General features: G+C 24.1%; 2 protein-coding genes across 10 annotated transcripts; one reads left to right on the top strand and one right to left on the bottom strand.

Annotated features, from left to right (window-relative positions):
- Positions 1-2,456: 2,456 nt before the first annotated feature.
- Positions 2,457-6,861, bottom strand: LOC112594820. The gene is made up of 6 exons (XM_025339835.1): positions 6,584-6,861; positions 6,123-6,398; positions 5,882-6,063; positions 3,696-3,825; positions 3,462-3,605; positions 2,457-2,668 (listed from the first exon to the last, which is right to left on the bottom strand). Exons 1-6 carry the CDS (start codon positions 6,651-6,653, stop codon positions 2,589-2,591), a joined length of 882 nt encoding a protein of 293 aa, XP_025195620.1. The 5' UTR covers positions 6,654-6,861; the 3' UTR covers positions 2,457-2,588.
- Positions 6,862-6,941: 80 nt separating this feature from the next.
- On the top strand, positions 6,942-20,372 carry LOC112594819 (ral GTPase-activating protein subunit beta). Of its 9 annotated transcripts, none has more exons than XM_025339830.1 (29): positions 6,942-7,072; positions 8,652-8,879; positions 8,938-9,139; positions 9,276-9,302; positions 9,440-9,604; positions 10,034-10,267; positions 10,876-11,142; positions 11,262-11,420; positions 12,149-12,250; positions 12,383-12,508; positions 13,666-14,006; positions 14,076-14,221; positions 14,290-14,374; positions 14,441-14,585; positions 14,656-14,766; positions 14,948-15,106; positions 15,371-15,511; positions 15,796-15,810; positions 15,937-16,163; positions 17,050-17,157; positions 17,219-17,417; positions 17,494-17,716; positions 17,795-18,014; positions 18,573-18,734; positions 18,809-19,088; positions 19,152-19,346; positions 19,456-19,591; positions 19,765-19,881; positions 20,161-20,372. In XM_025339830.1, exons 2-29 carry the CDS (start codon positions 8,676-8,678, stop codon positions 20,279-20,281), a joined length of 4,617 nt encoding a protein of 1,538 aa, XP_025195615.1. In that variant the 5' UTR covers positions 6,942-7,072; positions 8,652-8,675; the 3' UTR covers positions 20,282-20,372. The 9 variants fall into 9 exon arrangements, with proteins under 9 accessions (XP_025195615.1, XP_025195610.1, XP_025195614.1 ...); XM_025339825.1 differs by lacking the exon at positions 6,942-7,072 and adding an exon at positions 7,403-7,629 and having other exon boundaries at positions 20,161-20,281; XM_025339829.1 differs by lacking the exons at positions 6,942-7,072; positions 9,276-9,302 and adding an exon at positions 7,403-7,629.
- The last annotated feature ends 550 nt before the right edge of the window (positions 20,373-20,922 follow it).

The following is a 20,922-nucleotide window of genomic DNA, read 5'->3' as shown; positions in this document are numbered from 1 at the left end:
ATTGTGTTTATTTATATTGAGTATGTTATAGAACTAAAACACAATAACACAAAATTGTTAATGAATGTTTTAACATGTTTTTTAAATGTATTTAAATATAGTACTATAAAAACCGAGAAAAATATTAAAGTACAGATATTGTAAAGTAAAACGCACTATTTCTTTTTTAAATACATTAAAGATAGTAATAAATAAACAATAAAATATATTATTTTTTTTGATTGGTTTATTAAAAAAAAAACAAAAAAACAAAATTAACACAAAAATGAAATAGTTCACAAAAATGACTATACCATACCAGACTTAAAATAATTATTACTAGTAAAATTAATATCTAGTCACATTTTAAATTACAAAAAATAATAAAGCACCTGATTATATCCAATGGATTAACTTGATAATAATCAAAGCGATACAACCGTTAAAAAAAATATACATGTCAAAAATAAACCATATAAATTCACATAAATAAAATGTATTATACCCTGAAATATTTATGTTTTGAATTAGTCAATTTATTTATACATATTTTACTCAAACATTACAAAGAAGAATAGAAAATTAAGTGAATTATTACTTTGGTTGAGCACCATTTTTTAAATATTTACTATTATTTACTCACTATGAGTAGGGTCATCTACTATTGATCAATAATTTATCTACTGTTAAATATGTTAAATTAAACTACTCATATGTCATGTTAGAGATATATTACATTTACTGGTGTTAAGTTTAGAACATTTAAATTAAATACATTTACATCATGGTATTATTTTTGTCTGGTAAAATAAAAGTTAAATAACAAAAATAATAATAATAATAATTGGAACATTTCAAATTATACAATGTAAATTATTGAAATAATAACAACATTAAGAATAACAAAACACAAAATTAAATGCATAAACAAAGTAATACAGATAAAAAAGTTGAAAAACAAAATTTGCTTAAAATACTGGATAATTTAAAAATTTACAGTAAGTATATTTCCTTATAAGAAAAACTAAGTATTTTTTTATTAAAAATATATGATTATATTTGATTAAATTTGTATTAATTTTGTCTAATATAGTGTGTCTAGTCTTTTAATTTACAAAATTGATATGATTGCATATTTAAAAAACACATCTAAAACTGTACCACTGATCTACAAGGTTTAGTAATTTAAATATATAATATAATACATCAAAAAGTAAATTATTTTAGAATAATACTATTAGTATTTTATTTTTGTAAAACTATGTAACTTTATATTAATTATGTGTATGAACTATGATTATGATTCAATTAATAATTTGATGAACATATTAAATTACATTAAATACATTACATATAAATTTATACTAACAGAAAGATAATGAAAATACAACATTAACCATTATACATATAACCTAAATCACACAATAAAACCAATCGCTACCGTTGTGCATTAGAATAAAACAACAAATGAATGGCAGCATGGAAATGAAAGCGTGCAGTCTTATAATTAAGGTAATAAAAACCTCATTTTGTCTTATAAAATGACTAGTAATTTTTGGTTAGCCAAATGTTTATGAAAAAAGGGAAGCATTCAAGAGTTTAATTTTTTATACATGATTGTAAAGGAAGTTTTATAGATTAAAACAAATTTATTGTCTTATATAAATGGCTTAATGATTAATAGGTTTTCAATTTTAATATAAAATTATATGACGAGATATCACACATTTTTGGAATAGGCATGTCATATTGGATATGTTTATATGAATTCAACTAGGGAAATTATTAACTGTTAATAGACTATTACAGTATTTGATCAATTATAAATTTTTTATACCTGAAGAAGTAGTACCAAAATACTAAGTTTAGACAATTAAAATATGGTGGTATTAATACAAATAAGAATAAGATAAAACATTTTTTTGATTAAAAATGATATAGTTTTGTATGGAACACTCAATAACTTGAACATTTAAAAATAAACATTATATTTATTTTTAATGTATGGAAAATCCTAAGTTATTTAGTATATTATTTTAAAGTGGAATTAATTAACCCTGTGAATAAATATAATATGAAATAAATATTGTGTGGTCTATCAAAATATAATTTAATCTAAATCTATGTAATATGTCCTCTGATAACTATTTAGTATTTTGTTACACTTAAGCACCCTACACTTAAAAGCACCTCTTAAATACTATAAGATCAACATGACCTTAATTAAATTAAATGACTTAGAATTTTTACTAAATCTCAGATCAAATACTTGATATTTTTAACACAAATATAACCTAACTTCTTACTAAAAAAAATTCAGTTAAATATATTATAAAATAAGTATGGATCAGTTTGGACATAGATTAAAATGTAATATATTAACTAGTAATTTGCATATCAATATATTTAATCTATGGTTCAGATCTTAATGTTATCTTAAAAAAAAATTTGAAAATAGTGAATATTTAATTTTTAACTTGTTTATGATTCAAAAATTAAACCAAATGTCAAAACTAAAAAATATAAAAAAAATTATCAAACTAAATCACCAAACAGCAAATTGATTACACACCGACTCAAAAATTAGTATCAGTGTATTCAAATCTTAGCTATGTTTCACAATAACCAGGATTTATAGTAATATTTGGTATTAATTCAATTCGTTCAACATCATCGCTGTTTTCCAATCCTAATTAAAAACAAATAATATTTAGTAGAATAGGTATTAGGTACTAAAATAATAATATTTTTGAAGAGAAAACTTGTTCTAAGTTTTTTCAAATACGATACATACAACTAACACTTGTTAATATTTTTTTTTTTTATAGTGTAATAATTAATGAATCAAATGAAAGATCTTCTAAAAATGCTTATTAACATTTAAAATGTCTAAGAAAACATTATAATCTAATCGTTTTTAAGAAAAAAATTTGAATAAAACAAATATTTAATCGAGTATAATGTAATTCATTCATACAGCACTAATAAAAATTATTACTTTTTTTTTTAATCTGAAATGGACAATAAGGATTAATACAAAATTACTTTTGTCTATTTTCATATTAAAATTATGTTTATCAATATTTAGACAAACTAAAATATATTCAATTTTTAGTAACTATTTTACTTTATTTGGTTTTACCCTATATTAATAAATTGTGAAATAAATATTTCTAATTAATTACAAGAAGTCATTTTTTTTAGAAACTACAATTAATACAAAGATAAGTTAAAAAAAATTCCCTGTACCATTTCAAAACCTAGGGTTCAAATGATTCACAGTTCTATACAATTAAAAAAGAGAGCATCTCTAAATTCAAAATGAAATAAATAATATAAGAGTGTATAAGTTACATACTTAAAAAATGTAACTCTAATTGTATTGATTTTTTTTTATACCAAAGTAATTAGATTCTATTTCTAAATTATTTATTAAATTAATTAAAGAATGATACACTAAATTTGAAGTAAATTATACTTACTTTTCTGCACTCTGGGATCCTTGACAAATAAGCAACACAATGCTATTACAAATATACTAAAGGTACTCATAATCACAACCACTGCAAATGTCCACGCTCTTGTATCAAATGTATTAATACCTTCTAAAAGGTGTTTTTCTAACTCTAAAATAGTAGAATATTATAATGACAATACCAAATTATTAAAGCTACTTTTTTAGAATAATATTATGAATAATTATAACAACATTTTACCAGATTCTGTCATATCGCTTAATGTTTTAGTGGTCAATTCAGTTTTAGCTCCATCACCTATATCATTGTTGGCCCAAATTTGAATTTTATATAATGTATTTGGACGCAGCGAGTAAATATTTTTGAAAACCTATTAAAAATAAACACAAAAAGAATAATTTATAGGTAGAAAACTGTATAATATTTTTTCAAGTAAATTACAAAAATGTATGCAATTAAATTAAGCAATAACATTGTTCACAATAAATCATATAATTTCCTTTAACACAAATCAAGGTTATTTTGTAAAAATAAAATAATAATCCAATACAAGACTTTCAATTAAGAACGTCTCTATAGTACTTTAATGAGAATTGTTTTTCAAATGCAATAATAAAAAAAATTTACATAGAAATGAATCCGTCATGATTTGCATCAATGATTGTAATAACTAATTTATAACATATTTGATCACACAAGGTATTTTAGATTACTCAAATATCAAAATACATATTTTATAGGAAAACTAAAATTATATTTTATTTATTTATAATATATTTAATAATATTGATTGATTTTTATACATTTTTGATTTTATAATTTTTACTGATAATAAATAATAATATATATCATACTGTTATATGATAATCTTACAAACTTTAATACTATTAAAAAAAAAGGAATTGTTTTATTATTGAACACTAAAAAATAATCAAAGTAAATTTCTAATTTAGGACACATATGGTATTTGTAACCAAGTACACATTTAAAAAAAATTTATAAATTCAACATTTTAAATAGTATTTAGTTATAACTTCACAATTACTTGAAGATATCTGAATGTATAAAAACGTTCCAGGTAAACATATCTCCAATACAAAATACCTCCTGTTAAAAATATCTTTAATGGAAATATCTCCCATGAAAACATTTTAATATTTATTATATAATCATAATAAAATTGATGTCTAAATGATTACTGAAGTAAGTATATATTCTACTAATAATGTTTAGAAAATAATCCCATAGACAATGATAATTAATCACAACATTACATTGTTACACTGATCAATTTGTATTATCTGATATATTTTTCATGAGTGCAATTAAAAACCACGATAAACGACTGTATCAATAAGACAGTGTGTCAGTGTAGACACATAGCTGGTATTGACTATGGTAATTCTAGTTATACTGAAATTCACACAACACAACGGATTTAGATTAAACAATGCCTTTACAATTAATTGTAACTTGTAAGTCAAAAAAGCAACAAGTTATTAATCATTTATGAAATATTTAAGGGGAATAGCCCACTATCTTGAATTTAAAATTTTATCATGATTGGATTTTATATTTATTTATTTAATTTTTGTAAAAATAACATATTTATTTTTAAAATTACACATCATGATTACGATAACATATTTTTAAGTATTATTAAATATTTTCGTGGGAAATATTTCCATAAGAGATATATTTAATAGGAGGTATTTGGTACTGGTCAAATTTTAGAGATATGAGTTATTTTTAAAATAAAAAATACCTATTTAAAATATGGCAATACCTCTTAGGGCAAATTAAGTTTTTAAAAAAGAACTTTCTTTCTCATTTTTTAAAATATAACTTGCAATTTAGTATTTACATTATTTTTTATACTAAATTTTCAAAAATAATAGTCTTAAAAAAATACTTCTTTCACTTGTATATCTGTATGTGTTATTTTTATCTTAATAATATAAAACTTAGTATGTTTTGTGTTAAGCAAAATCCATATTGTTTTTAATTTAAATATTAGAGTTAATTTAACAAAATTTATTAAAATTAAAAGTAAGAATATTATTTATGACATTTCATAGGCTTTTATTGGTTATTTCATTTTAAGTGAGTTATAGTTGTGTAAAATATAATCACTTTAAAAATGATAAAAAAATCTTCTAGGGGCCCTAGATAATATTCCTATCTTTAAATTATATAACAGGTAAATTTATTAACATAAAAACTAACATCAAATAGATTCTACTGAATGCAAATTTTCTGTTGTATGTTAATAATAGAAACAACACAATATCCTCTTAATTAATATCCAAGTTAAACGAAACAAAGTTGTGTAAAAATTAATTAAATGTTGAAATCAATACCTTAACAAAAAAATATTTCTCTATGGTATATAAAAAAAAAGTGTTTTAACCATAAACTATTATTACCTTAGATGGATTTACTTGAAGAACATTCCAATCATCTCTTGAATTTTTATCGTCTATAATTCTGTACCTAATGGTAATATTTTTAACAGATAATTCATCATTGTTTTCTATTTTTCTCCATGTGATGAGCATTAATACAGTATTAGGTATAACTTTTACATCTATCAAGGATCCAGGTACACCTGCGATAATTGAAATGCTATTCAGTACATTCAGAAATACAATTTATTATTTTACTTACTTTTTGGTTTTAGTTCAAATTTAGCCAGTGGAGCATGCTCAACATAGCCATTAGCAGCTGCTAGATCACAAATATAAACACCAGCATCTGATGAATTGAATGATGAAATGAATAAATTTCCATTTTCCAAAATTTTAGCTCGACCAGGTAATTCTTGATGATTAATTTTCCACAACACATTGGAATTTTTAATGTTATTGCTGCCACATTTTAGTGTAACATTTTCACCAAGTTTTGGATACATTTTTATATTATTATTATTTAACCCATTTGTATCTGAAACAAAATAAAATTATAATGCTCATAAATCAATTACTTATGATCTATTAACAATTTTAGAACAATTAAAATTTGTTAACTATGACTGTAGTCTGAAATTACTTAATTGAAAGAATCAGTTTTTAAAAACATATAGTAGATATTATGATTAATATATATTTTTTAAATTGGTAAGTACTCACATGGGACTGAAAAGAGTGAAACAGTGATTATACAAACACAAACGAATTCAATAAATTGGTAATAAATCATATTTAAAGGTGCATCTTGAAACTTTATTAGTATATAATTTATTCAATATTTGAAACAATTTTTGAGACGAATTCACAAACTCGAAAACTACGCGACACTTAATACAATGTATACAAAACTAAGATTTATTAATTATTGTTTAATGTTTACCATACACTACATAGGTTTAATATGAATGTACCTATATCAAATCAATTTGATCAAAAAAAAAAGTTAACAGAAACTAAAGACATTAGAAAACTAAAGATTGTAGATGATAAGTATTTAATAGATTCAAAACTTCTTCTAAACTCTAAAGGTTGGAACCTTAATGTTGTATACAACTGTGTACATTAGTAAATTACATTAATACATAGTTTATACCTATATACTTATTTATTATCGATAAATCAGTGCATCAAAACCGTAGACAATAAAAAGTAAGAATTAAGCTCACGAGTACAATTATTATAGTTATGATATTATTGAAACACTATCTATCGATTGATTATACGATCTTATTTTTGTATTTACGATTCCTGTACTAATTTTTCAACAATTTAAAATTAAAATTTTCCATCAATCAATTTTTTAAGTACTAACTAGTAAATTTTAATTTTGAAATTATTTTTAATTAATTTGTTTGTATGTAATAAGTATGTATTTAAGTTATATATATGCGTGTGTGTATGTTTATATTATTATTGAGCACAGTGCCATTTTACAATCGTATTGATAACAATTTGTTGACGTTTGTGATTAGCGCCAATTGTTTTGAACTCATATTCATACTTGAATACTTCATGTAAAAAATTATAATTGTTATATTATACTATTGTCTGTTTGAATGTAATTTTTGCTCGATTGACCGATTTATATATTAATGATTTAAAGAATAAAAGTATGTGAAACATACTAAAGTGACAGTATTGTTTTGACAGATTTTTAATATTTTTGACATATGAATTTAGAAGTGTTCAACAGAGTGAACTGGAAGGTACAAATATTTTTAATAACTTTTATTTTTATGTAGTAATTAATATCTGTAAATAAAAAATTACGATTATATAGAAGTATATGCAATAACATTAATATCAAATGATTTGGACATTACCGATTTTTTTGATATGTGCTGATACTAATGCTACTCCTTCTCGAAAAATAATAAATAGCTTGCTATCACTACTGCAACTTTTTATTTTTGTTAAGTAGTATGCTATTTTTAATGTTACTTTTTTATTAAATTTTTTAAGTATTTGTTCATTATTTTTTTATGCACATCACTATTTTCTTGTATTTTCAGACATGTTCTATGTATCATGTATGTCATGCATTTTTAAATATTTACTTACATACTAATATTTAATATATACAAATGAGTTCACTTTTCCTAAAAATACATTACAGAAAAAATAGAGACCAGGCTGAGTCATTAGATAGTAACATAGTTCAGTAAGATTAAATACGAAAAATACACTCATTATTATTGATATTATAGTATAAATAAATATAATATTTGTAGTATGTAATGACAAAATGTTGATAATTAGTGTGCTACTCTTACTACTTATTATATAAAAATATTAACCACTATAAAACAAAATTATTCACATTAGTTAATATTTCTAATTTATCATTTTATCAAACATTTAATTAATCGAGTTTATAAATCTTTTTATTTTTTTATTTGATAAACTTGGCATAAAACCTTTATTTTTAACAATTAAATCTAAATACATAAATAACAAACCATAAAATTAAGAAATAGTTTTTTTTTTTTTTAATCGTGAAACCAGATTGGTAAAATGGCTTAAGTGTGATAACAAAATGAAAATTACAATAATCTGAAGGGAGGAAGGATTAATTAAAATATTTTTAGAATTAATAAAAGTAAGAAAATAAATGGGCAGTTAAGTAGAAAGTTGTTGAATTAAAATAATGGTAACTGATGAATATGTAATAATATGATATTTAATTGTTTTAAAAAATACTTAGAAATCATGATTTTGTGTTATTTAGGAGGGCACTGGTGGACGTTCTGGTATGTATTGTGAATGGGCATCACTGAGTTCAACAGTTCAAAACTGTGGTGAATTCGGTCAAAGTGTTTTAAGTAAGTTCCCGCCAGGTTCAGGAAAGGAAGTTGTGTTGTCTGTCATCAAACAACTGTCGTCAAATTTAGGTATAACTCAACCACCTGAACCAAGTAAACTTGCCAAAGATAATGAAGTGACCTGGTGTATGGAAGTCAGTTAATTTAAAAATTAACAATGCAAAATATTTATTGAAATCATGTTTATTTTAGGTTATTTGTTATGGTCTGAGCTTACCATTATCTGAACATGATACAATTAGAGATTGTGTTCATATATATTGTGATTGGCTTTCAGCGTTATATGAAACACCAAAGCTATCAGTTCCAAAACCAGTATGCAATGATCCAAATCTATATGCTAGAAAAATAATTTCACATTTCTATAATTTATTTGTACCCCGGAAAGGAGAAGGTAAATAAATTTAATTTTATCAACAATATTTTAATAATAAGTTAACTTGCCATAATACTTAATAGTATACTTATTAGACCTATTATTAAAATTATTATAATAATAAGAAAAAAAATTGTGATTTTTTTGTTACAAGTCTGGACATTTTTGTATTTAAATATTGGTAAGGAATCGTATAAATATAATAAATAATATAGAGATTAATTAACATTATAATTGAAGTTATTATATAATGTTACTTTAGTTTCTGATTTTATTAATAGTTATTTTATGCTGATTCATAATTGTATGTATTTTTAGGTACTGATGCTATTAATCGCCAAGCAGTTTTGTGTCATCGTGTTTTAAGAACATTGCATGATTTGTCAAGAACATCTAAAATTATTGAACCAGAAACTTGGGAAGCTTTGTTACTATTTCTTTTGGCAATAAATGATGCCTTGTTAGCTCCACCAACTGTTAAAGGTATAAGTACTTTCAAATATTTTTATTATGCTTGATCTGATAATTTTTATTGCTTAAAATATAACACAGTCAAGTTCTCAATAATTTAATTCTAAAAAAAAAAATTTGACATATATATTTTTTGGGTACTGATCTATATGACCTCTTCTAAGAAAGTATTCTTTGTTATTCAGGTTAAGTTGATATCTGTCATTTACTTCTTTCTTGTTATCAGTATTCTAATAATTTGTTATAAAATGTGTATAATACAGATAAAAAAGGTGCAAAAATTATTTAAAGTAGTCATGTTAAACACCATTTTTTGAGATATACATCTTAAATATCTCTTAAAATAACTTCAAAGGGCATAAAAACATTCCAATTACAAATGTTTTTAAATTATTGTGATTATTGTTTTTTTAAATTATCATCGATGTTGAATTTTTACAGAGGATGTTGGAGAAGAATTGTGTGAGCGAGTACTAAGTGTTTTGATAGAAGTATGGCTTGTGGCATGTGTTCGTTGTTTTCCTTCGCCTTCATTGTGGAAAACATTGCGAGAAATGGCAGTTACTTGGCGCCATCGTACTGCTTTGATTCATCAATGGAATCGGATAAATTTAGCACTTACTGCTCGTGTATTAACATTCATGTATGGTCCAGGTTTTCCACAATTAAAAATACGTATGTACAGTTTTTATTAATTCAGTGGTGAATGCTGACTCCAGAGCACATGCATAGCTCAAGCTCATTTATAAATTATTAATACATAATTTATTATACACTTGTACTTAGTATAGTCGAATAACAATAATCATCATTGTCAAAATGTAGTAATTTAATGAACACGCACTAGTTAGTAAGTACTAGGAAATATGGATGCTAAGAATCTAGAAAAGAATATTTTCATATAATTCATAACAGAATAGTTCTCGTCACTGCAGGTATTTCCCTATAAAATTATAAGCATAATGCAATTAGCATAACATATACATAACACATTACTTCATGTTCTGCTAGTAAAAAATATGATAAGGCCATAATGAATATGTTACTCATAATTGTTTAACTAAAATTGAAATTGTAATGAAACTTTTGTCATGCATTATTGTTGTTATAAAGTTTATAACTAATTTAACTAATAATTTATGATAGAATAGTTTTTGTAAGCATATTTATTTATAAATAAGCATTGTATGTATAGCATGTCTGGAAATTTTACCACTGTATAAATTATGACTTTTAGTTGATAAACAATAAAAATATCAAATCAAATCATTTTTATATTTTAGCTAACGAAGACATTCATCTGATACCATCTGGAATGTCTAATCACACTATAGCTCAAAGTTGGTTTAGACTGCTACAAACTATTGGAAATCCTGCTGATCTCAGTCGACCAACTACAATCAGCCGAACTCCCAAATTTCTTCAAGCTGCACTCTCTGACCCCAATCATAGACTTGTGGATCCATCAAATCATCCGTGTTTGAATGTATTGCCTTACAATTTTTATGTAGCTATACGTGGGATTGCATCACTTGTTGATGCATTTTTAGGCAAGGATTTATTATTTAATTTCTTTAACCTCTTATTCTTGGTGATAAGAAAAAATATTTTTAAATAACACCTCTTTAATTTTGTAAATATAAACATAAATGCACATTTTTCAAAATAGGCATTGTTTCTCATCCTACTATTATTTGGGATGATGTTTTACCTTGGACTTCAGGAAACATTTTGGAAAAGAAAGAAGCAAATATAGTTACACATACACCGCCTTCGCAACGTCGATTGGCTAAGAGTTTTAGCGTTGCACCTTCACTTACTAATAAGGGTATATATTTAATCACAAAATTAAATTGTCTCGTTAAATAAAGTAGTTTTTACTATACATATGCAGTTGGAAATATATATACTGTATAGGTATGCACAAAAATTTCATGTGTGTCTAGAAAATTTGTTTTTAAAACAATTTGTTGTATTTGAATTATTATGACTACTAGAGAAGTAAATAGAAAATATTATGTTGGAAGTATTAATCAATGATAATCAAAATGTAATATAAATGAAAGCACAAAATCTTTATACGTATATCTGTGTCAATTATTTTAACATTAATGATGAAAGGTTTAGTTCAATTATTAATTTTATTGCTTAAAAACATACAAATTAATTTTAAGCATATGTATAAATATATTATAACAAGATATTTACGGTGTTGGCAGTTGGTGAAAGCCCAAGGATAGTGACTTTCTAGACTATTTCTTTTCTGCCTAAAAAGTCTATACTTTGTGCATGCCTATGATAATTTGTCCACTAGGATTATTTTACTTAGGATTAAGAAAACTGCTTTTATTTGCATTATGCCTATTCATTAAAAGTAAATCTAAATTACAACTTCATGAAGTAATTATAGTAAATAAATATATTTTGTATAAAATATTGTTGTTTGAAGAAAATGTTTAAATATTTACATTGTAAACATGTTTTATTTTATTAAAAATCTATTAACATTTCTAATTGCATGTATATTAAATTTGAAAAATATATTTTTATCCACAGGTATCCCAAAATCATCTTTAGTAGGTTTAACTACCAGCCGTATCAGCACTCAATCAAATAAACTATCTTCTTCAACAACTTCTTTACCATCCATTATTTCAGGTAATAAGCTTAATTAATTTATAAACTTAGAATATTTGTATTAAAAAATATTGTTGTAAGTGATTTTGTAGTTAATAAATTGGCATGTATTTAAAAAATATATAAAATGTGTTATATTACTAACTTTTTAAGCAGAACCCAAAATATTTGCTGAAAATCGACCACGGTGTAACAGTATTCTCCATCTTTTTGGAGAATGGTTATTTGAAGCTGCATTAATTGGAGTTGATTTTAATAAACCTAAATCTTCTGCTACATGTAAGCCATTTTTAAATAATATATAAACTTATTACAACTGTATAAAATCTTATTTTAAAAGTTATTAGTCTTGCAGATAATTGAAACATTTTGATTTTCTATGAAACAATATGTATATAGGTCGTTATATTTATGCACGTATGAGTTGCAGGGAGAGCTAGTTTCATTATAAGATTTTCTGCTCCCAAAATCTGTCAAATTACAAACTATTTTTTTTTTTTTTTATATTATACTATTTTATTAATATACTATTATTTTATATTATTAATTTTATTAATAACTATTATTATTATACTACAATTATATAATACTATATATGCTTTTCATATTTGAAAGCTTCATATATACTATGTATACATTGTATAGTTACTGGTTTAATCTGTGAAAATTATCACTGCCCGACTGTGTCTAATATACATACCATAATTTCAAACCTGATTATACAATTTAAGCGACAGATATTTTTATTGAATATGTTTATGTTAAATCTAATTTCATGTAATATAAATCAACATAAAATAATATAGGTTATTATCACCACATCCATACTTTTTGTAAAGATTAATTTCAAAGATGGTTTTCACTTATTAAAAGTTATAGATAGAAAAAATATTCAGATTGGAGTCCAGATCTTTGAAGTTCTAAGCTATAAATTCTTGCCTCCCATGACAAAATAACCTACATATGATTATTTAGGTCATCATTTTATAGTAGTTAATGATTTGTTTAATAAAAAATTTAATGTAGGCTAAATTAAAACACAGTTGCTGATTTTTTAAATGTGACATCTATGATCTTTTTTACATTTAATATTTAAAAAAAAGACTATTATATTATCTATTAAGTTCTTATAATATATATTGCATTTGTTTACAAATGTTTATTGTCATAAAAATTAAAAAATTTAAAAAAAATACTCTTCAACTATATTTTTAAGACCTAAATACACTTGTGATTTAAAAACTAAACTAAATATAGCATATTCAACTGTATATAAGTGCAATGAATTAAATAACTAATTAAAAACATTTAAATATATATTTATATTTTTGAAGCAGTTAGATTATTGTTTTACATTTTATATGTATATTTGAATTAAAAGTAAATCAGACATTAATATTATAATTCTTTATTATTTTATTTTTATTTTTTTATAGCTGATAGTAATAGAATGTATAAACGACCGAGTTCAGTGATGTTTGATACAACGAGTATAAGAAGCAGTGGTTCTGGTGGTGGATATAGTAGTATGGGAGGAGGAAGTACAGCTTCTGCATCACAACCTAACTCACTCACAGATAATGTGTCTGATAGTATTGATTCTATAACTTCTAGTTCTGGCAATGTTCTTCATTATGATCGCTATATGCCTGGACGAGCTGAAGCAATAGGAACATTATGTAGAATATTTTGTTCCAAAAAAACATCTGAAGAAATTTTGCCAGTTTATTTAGCTAGGTTTTATATGGCAGTTTATGAAGGACTACACGTTAATGAAGTAATAAAAATAAATCTTAATTATTACCTATTTGAATAAGTGATTTTAATTAAATTATATTTTATTTAGGCACACGAATGTGATGAAACTATTTCAAGTATATTATTAAATTCTCATGACCTTTTACGCTTAGACTTAAATGGAATAAATGTTCTCATACCGTATATTATTGAAACACTTGAACTTGTGTTACCTGAACGAGAACTTAAACTCAAGTAAATAAATATACATAAGTTTACATTGTATAATTTTATGATTTTTAATAATATAATTTTATTTTTAGGTCAAATAATATCCCTAAAAATGAGCTAAGAAGATCAGCAATACACTTATTACTTTCTATGCTTGCATTACCATTACACTTTAAAGTAATTTAACTTATTTAAATTATTTATATTAAATTGTTATTTAAATATATTTTTGTGCTTGCATAGGATTTAGTTATTAAAGAACTGAATGTATCTAGTAATAATACAAGAGGATCTATTATTATGGGAGAACTTAAACCTCGTGTTATGAATCTTCTTATAAATGCTTTGCAATTTGAATCGGATTCTCATAATTCACAAATGCTTTTAGGTATAATGTAAATATTTTATTTTTTAATGGTTCTCATTTTTAATTTTTTTTTATATTTTTGATTTTATAGGAGGATTATTATTGTGTGTACAAGATTCTGCAATTTTTGAAGAATCAGAATATTTTACTGATTCTGATAATACAGCACAAAGTGATACAACCTCTAATTTGCTTTCTTCGGGTAATTTTAATTTTTAGTTATTATAGAAGGTTAAGATTTTATATACATTTTGCACATATATACAGTATTTATAATTATTTTATAATATTGCGCTTGATATTATGTAGTAGTTTATTAAATCAACTAACACAATTGTTTCTTTTTATTTTGTATTATATTTTATTTGCGCTTGTTTGCACAGTGGAAACAATGAGTTCATTTAGCTTACCATCCAGTAATCAAGATCAAATGATGAGTATACCTCACAGCAATTCAAGTAATATACCAACTCCTGAATCCAGTTTAGATTCAGCTGGCTTTTATTTTGCTGAACCATTTGACTTCTCAATTCTAAACAAAAGTAATAATTTTTCACAAAAATGTTTTATTTATTTTTGCGCTGTATTTAGTTTTTAATTGTACATTTAATATTTATATTTTTTATATAATAAATTATATATTATTGCTATTGTTATTTATTGATTAACAAAAATGTATTATTTTTCTCCATTCAAGTAATAAAAACTTTTTTTAACTACCATTATAATTTCCATATTTTCCTCTTTCCATTATTATTATCTGTATTAAACAATTAAATATTCTAATTTTTTTTTTTTTTTTTTAGATTCTGCGCACGCATTATATGTTAGAGCTACATATTTAGTATGTCATAGGCTAATTTCTTCATGGAAATCAGATCTGAACATTTCACTTGCTGCTTTAGAATTGCTTATGGGTTTAGCTAGAGTCCATATAAAAGAAACAGGTAACTTGATTTTATTAACATTTTATGATTATTAATTTGAATTAACATTTAAATACTTTTGTTATTTTTTTTTTTTTTTTAATTTTTATACTGCAAATTGTATTTACATTTAATATTTCTTTAGTATATAACTTTTTATGGATATTTAAGTATTTTTTGAGATAATTATTCATTAAATGATAACAAAACATGTTAAATAAAATGTTTTATGATTTTTATTATATTTATTTTTAATACTTTTAACTATTAATTAATAATAAATACATAATTGATGTTTCATGCAGCAAGAAAATTAACTGGTAATATAATATATCATTATTTTTATGTAATGACATTAATCATAACTTTATAAGTATTTGTATTTTTCAATATTTCTGTTTTATTTAAAATTTAAATGAATACACCTGAATATGTTATTTTTATAGATTCATTGGAGTGTAAAAGAGCTGTAAAATGGTTATGTGATTATATAACTTACCAGTGTTGGCGACCGCCACCAGCTCATTCTCGTGATTTGCATTCTACTATTGTTGCTGCATATCAATGTGCTGCCGTTTGGATTGTTGCTCATCCTTACCTGCTTGATGATAAAGATTGTTTAAATACTATTATTGAAGTGGTAGAACTTGGTATATCGGGCACTAAATCACATGTAAGTTATAAATATGAGCGTTTTAAAATGTACATACTCATATCTTGCTTAAAAAAAAAAAAAAAAACCAATGCTTAATCACTGTTAATGTTCTTTACATTACTTAATTTAATTTTGATAATATGTCAATTATTTCTAATACTGAATTTAAGAACACATTGGATTTTATTGAATGCAAATTTGCTATGTTGTATATTAGTAAAACAAAGACAACACATGCAGTCATGTTGTTCTCTTAATTCATTACATTAATACAGTGAAATTTATGTTAAGCAACAACTCCTAATTTTCTAACATCTACTTAACAAAATGTTTTATATTGCTCTAGCGAAAAAAAATTTATATATTTTAACTCTCAGTGACAAATAATATTTTATTCTCGTAAAGTAAATAGCACAATTAGAACTACATTACAAAAATGAATTACACCTGTATAGTCTTTCTTTATATCATGTATTTTAATCTAAATCTTAAAATAAATTATATCAGAAAAATGTTGTGTATTGTTTTAAATTACTGGCAGTTGGCAGCTATGTTAGCACACTGTTTGTGTGTTAACGACTATTTAGTAAATTAATTAAATTAAAAATTGTTTTATTTGCTTGAAAAAGACAAAAATAAGTTTTGTTTTCCATATTTTTTGAGGACTGTTATAAATCATACTATTGTTTCATTTTAAAGTAGCAAAATTTGCTAATGTTTAAAAACAATTTTTTGTATGAACTACCAGGACTACAGCATCCCTCCCTCCCCTAGAGATCTATGCCCCTGGGTTCTGCTCTCTCTTACTCCACCTTTTTGTCAACCTTAATTGTAATAAATATTTATACTTTTATATTTGTGCAATTGTATATAATTGCAATTTAATATATATATGTATAAACAGGGAAAACCTCAAGAACCAATAAAAATGAAAGATGAAAAAGAACTGAAGCCAGCTTCAATGAGAGTAAGAGATGCTGCTGAATCATTACTCACCATTATATTAGAACAAGTAAGAAAAGAATATATTATTATTATTATTATTTCTTTTTTATGATAAAACTAAATTATAGGTTGGGTATTTTCCTTCTGTATGTGGTGCTGAAAGTATATCCTGTTTATTGGATGAAATAACATTAATCAAACACTGTAACTCAATAGCTACTGATAATGTAGAATGCAAATCTCATGCCATATCTAAGTTTAGATATTTTGTGTTAGAAAATTCTATCATTTTAGCTCTTTTTGAAGAACCATTAGGCAACAATCAAGGTAAATTAAATTTATTATTTCATTAAAACTTATTTAGTATGTATAAAGTATAAATTAAATAATTTTAAATGTTTAGATGCACAGCCAACTTTGACAGTTTTGATTAGAGGATCATTTGGACGACAAGCTTGGACTTTACAATTAAGGCATTTGCCTCGTCATCGGTCTTCATCAACAAAACAGTACAATGTTTGCCCTGGCCGCCCTGTAGCAATGGAAGAACCTAATCGACATAGATATTCACGCAGGTCTACTACACATTTCTCTGAAAGCATAGAACGAATACCGACTTGCAAAATGTATTTATTTTTATATTTTTTATAACTAATATATTTTTTAATTATTTTAATTTAAAACTAAATTGCATTTAATTTTAGAGACAAATCCATACCAAGTTTAGATAGTTTAGTTTTTGATAATGAAGAGCATAGTATATTATCAGATTTGATTGAAAAACAAAAGGAGATGGAAAGTTCTAGTACGCAACCTCCACCTAAGGCAACAGAAATGTTACCACCCCAACCGTGTACAGATTTCAATACAGCCAGATTATTTTTATCCCATTTTGGATTTTTGTCCAGACTGGATGATACAAACGTAATTATATTATATTTAGAAGATGTTATACTTGCTTATGTTGTTTTCATATTACAAAGGCATAACACAAGTATAGAATATGTAATGTTATGAATAATCCATTTTAATTTGTTACTTATTTATTTTTTATATATAAATGAATTAACCAATTATCAAATTTAAAATTTAAAATATTAACATGTAGGCATTTCAAATATTTTAGTTTTGAAATATGTTAAAACTCAAAAGCATTTTATGGCTTACAAAAAAATTACAATTTTAATTTAACCATAGCATGCTTAAAAATTTAAATGTCTAAAAAATCCTATACAAAACTCTAAATAATATTCATACCTTTAAATTCAATCATTTATCTATTCACTAAAATGTTTGAAATTACTGAGTAAAATGGATTATTCTGAATTTAAAATTGGCTGATTTATGTTAAATAAAACAAAAATAACACATCATAATAGTACAACAATCTCTGTATGCATAACACAAAACAAATATAACCTAAACAAAAAAATAACTTATTACTTTAAACTACTAAAAAAACTTTTTACTTTTACATTTTAGCCATCATCAGTGCCTTCATTAGTTCCTTTAAATGTACATCATGAAAATTTTTGCAAAGACCTTGAAATTCTTGATAATACCCCATCACGCACTTGTGACACGTGCCATGTATTTTATGTTAAGGATGGTCAAACAAATTTCAAGGATATCCTTAATAATGTGGTAATTCTCCTTAACTTATTTAATATTGTATTGTTGTATAATAAATAATACTTTTATGAATTATATATCTTTAGAATTCCAACACGGCAGTTTCGCCAAACTTTTTAGAAATGTTAACTAATCTTGGTTGGCCAGTTAATGTTAGTGAACATCCTGGATGGACTGGACGTATTGAAACAAGTTGGAATCTACCTGATAGTAAACATACTGAAGACCAAAAATTCAATACCGCACATGGTGGAAGTTTGTATAATGGTGAAACTCATGTGATCTATTGGGCAGATGTAAGTTCTGAAATAGCTTTTGTCGTTCCTACAAATTATAAAGAACGCATGAAATCACAAAAGTCTGAAGGTATACTTTTACATTTTAATATTAGTTTACCTATAAACTTTTTAAAAATTGAATATTGAATAGACGATGTCTTGCAACATGGAGGTATCAGATATTCAAAACCAGTCACTACAAGAGCTATGTCTATTGAATTTGATTATAAAGGAAAACCAACTCAGCCACATATTGAACCACCTAAAAGACGTCCACAATATGTATCAGCTACGGTAATGTTAGTTTGGCTTGAAAGTTTTGAAGATCACTTAAACTTTCCTATTGGTAAGTAATTGGTCATTCAGTGTTTGAATTCTCTAAAATTCAATGTATTTTATGATACTATAAAATAAATCAATAAAAGTCATTTTTCTTTTCATTTTTTTTTTTTTAGCAAATCTTTTATCATACACAAATACTGGTAATGAGCCTTCTTCATACATTAAAGATATAGGTGATATACATGTCATATACCTACACGCATTACAAAGTGGATTACTTAGAGTGAAAATGCAAGGACCAGTCGGAAGGTATATGACTTTAAGTTATATAGTATTTATACACTAGCATCTCTCATATGGCTTAAAGAATAGAATAAGTACTAATAAGGAGAGGAAAAGTTATTTTTTGAAAACTAATGATTTTAAATTATCATTAGAATGATAAATTTTGAATTACATATTTTATGTCTTCATTTTTTTAGAACAAATCTTGCCACTCCATTAGTTGATGGTATGGTTATTAGTAAACAAGTTGTTGGAACAATGGTCAGACAAACTGCATTAAACATTTGTAGACGTAAAAGATTAGAGAACGACAGGTAAGTTATATTGCTGTAATCATTTTTTTAATTTTTATAACCAAATTAAAAAATTGAATTTAGAATATTATGATAACATGTTTCATACTTAACAAATCTACTTACTCGAATATACAATGATATAATACTAATGAAGAGAACATATATAATTAAATTACTATCACTATTTGTTATAAATGATGCCAGAGTAGGTCATTGTTAAAGTTCTACTCATGTTGATTAAAAATAAGAATAATTTATTGTAGCTTTGAAATTTAAATTATTTTTATTTGTTAACAGTTTCCAACCAGGTCATATACGTAGACGTTTAAAAATTCAAGAAATTGTTGGAAAATACCAAATAAAGATGACTAAACCAGAGCTTTATACTTATTTATTAAGCAATGTTAATTCCACTTGAATAACAATTTCTTCTTGGTAGTTTGTGCAATATATGTTTTTTTTTGTTTTTTTTTTTTATTTGTCATATAAGACAATAAACAAAAGCTAATTTATTGGAATTAAATTTTATCTTTTATAATCATATATTGTGTATTAAATTCCAAATTTTGTGATATTTAGTTAATTAAAATAAAAATTTTATGATTGTTTACTTTTATTATTATTTTTTGTAATGAAATGTCACTTAATTGTGTACCTACATTTATATTCCAAATAATCATTAATCTGATTAATTTTGGGTTAAAATTAAATTATTATATACATTTATATTAATAAACTAACCACATTTTTTTTTTTAATGTGCAGTCTTCTCATTTATAGTTTTAAATCAATTTTTATCAAATAAAATATACTCTGATATAAATTACTATGTACATTCAAGATTTTAATGTTTAATATAACCTTGTCATGTGTTGTTATAAATTTTAAAGCAAGGACCAATAATTTTAAACTATATTATTTTCAATATTTTTAAATTTTACTATCTTGCGATTAGTTGATTATTTTACTCTATAATTGTAGCTTGCATCCTATACTATTCTTTTGAAGTTATTATTATTATGGATAGATACTAAAGAAATTGCATTTAGTGGTTTTCTG

This window comes from Melanaphis sacchari, unplaced genomic scaffold (genome assembly GCF_002803265.2).
Source record: "Melanaphis sacchari strain LSU unplaced genomic scaffold, SCAv2.0 Contig23_pilon_pilon, whole genome shotgun sequence".
NCBI classification, from domain to species: Eukaryota; Metazoa; Arthropoda; class Insecta; order Hemiptera; family Aphididae; genus Melanaphis; species Melanaphis sacchari.
Note: the sequence above shows the minus strand (reverse complement) of the source record. Positions and strands in the feature narration are given on the sequence as shown.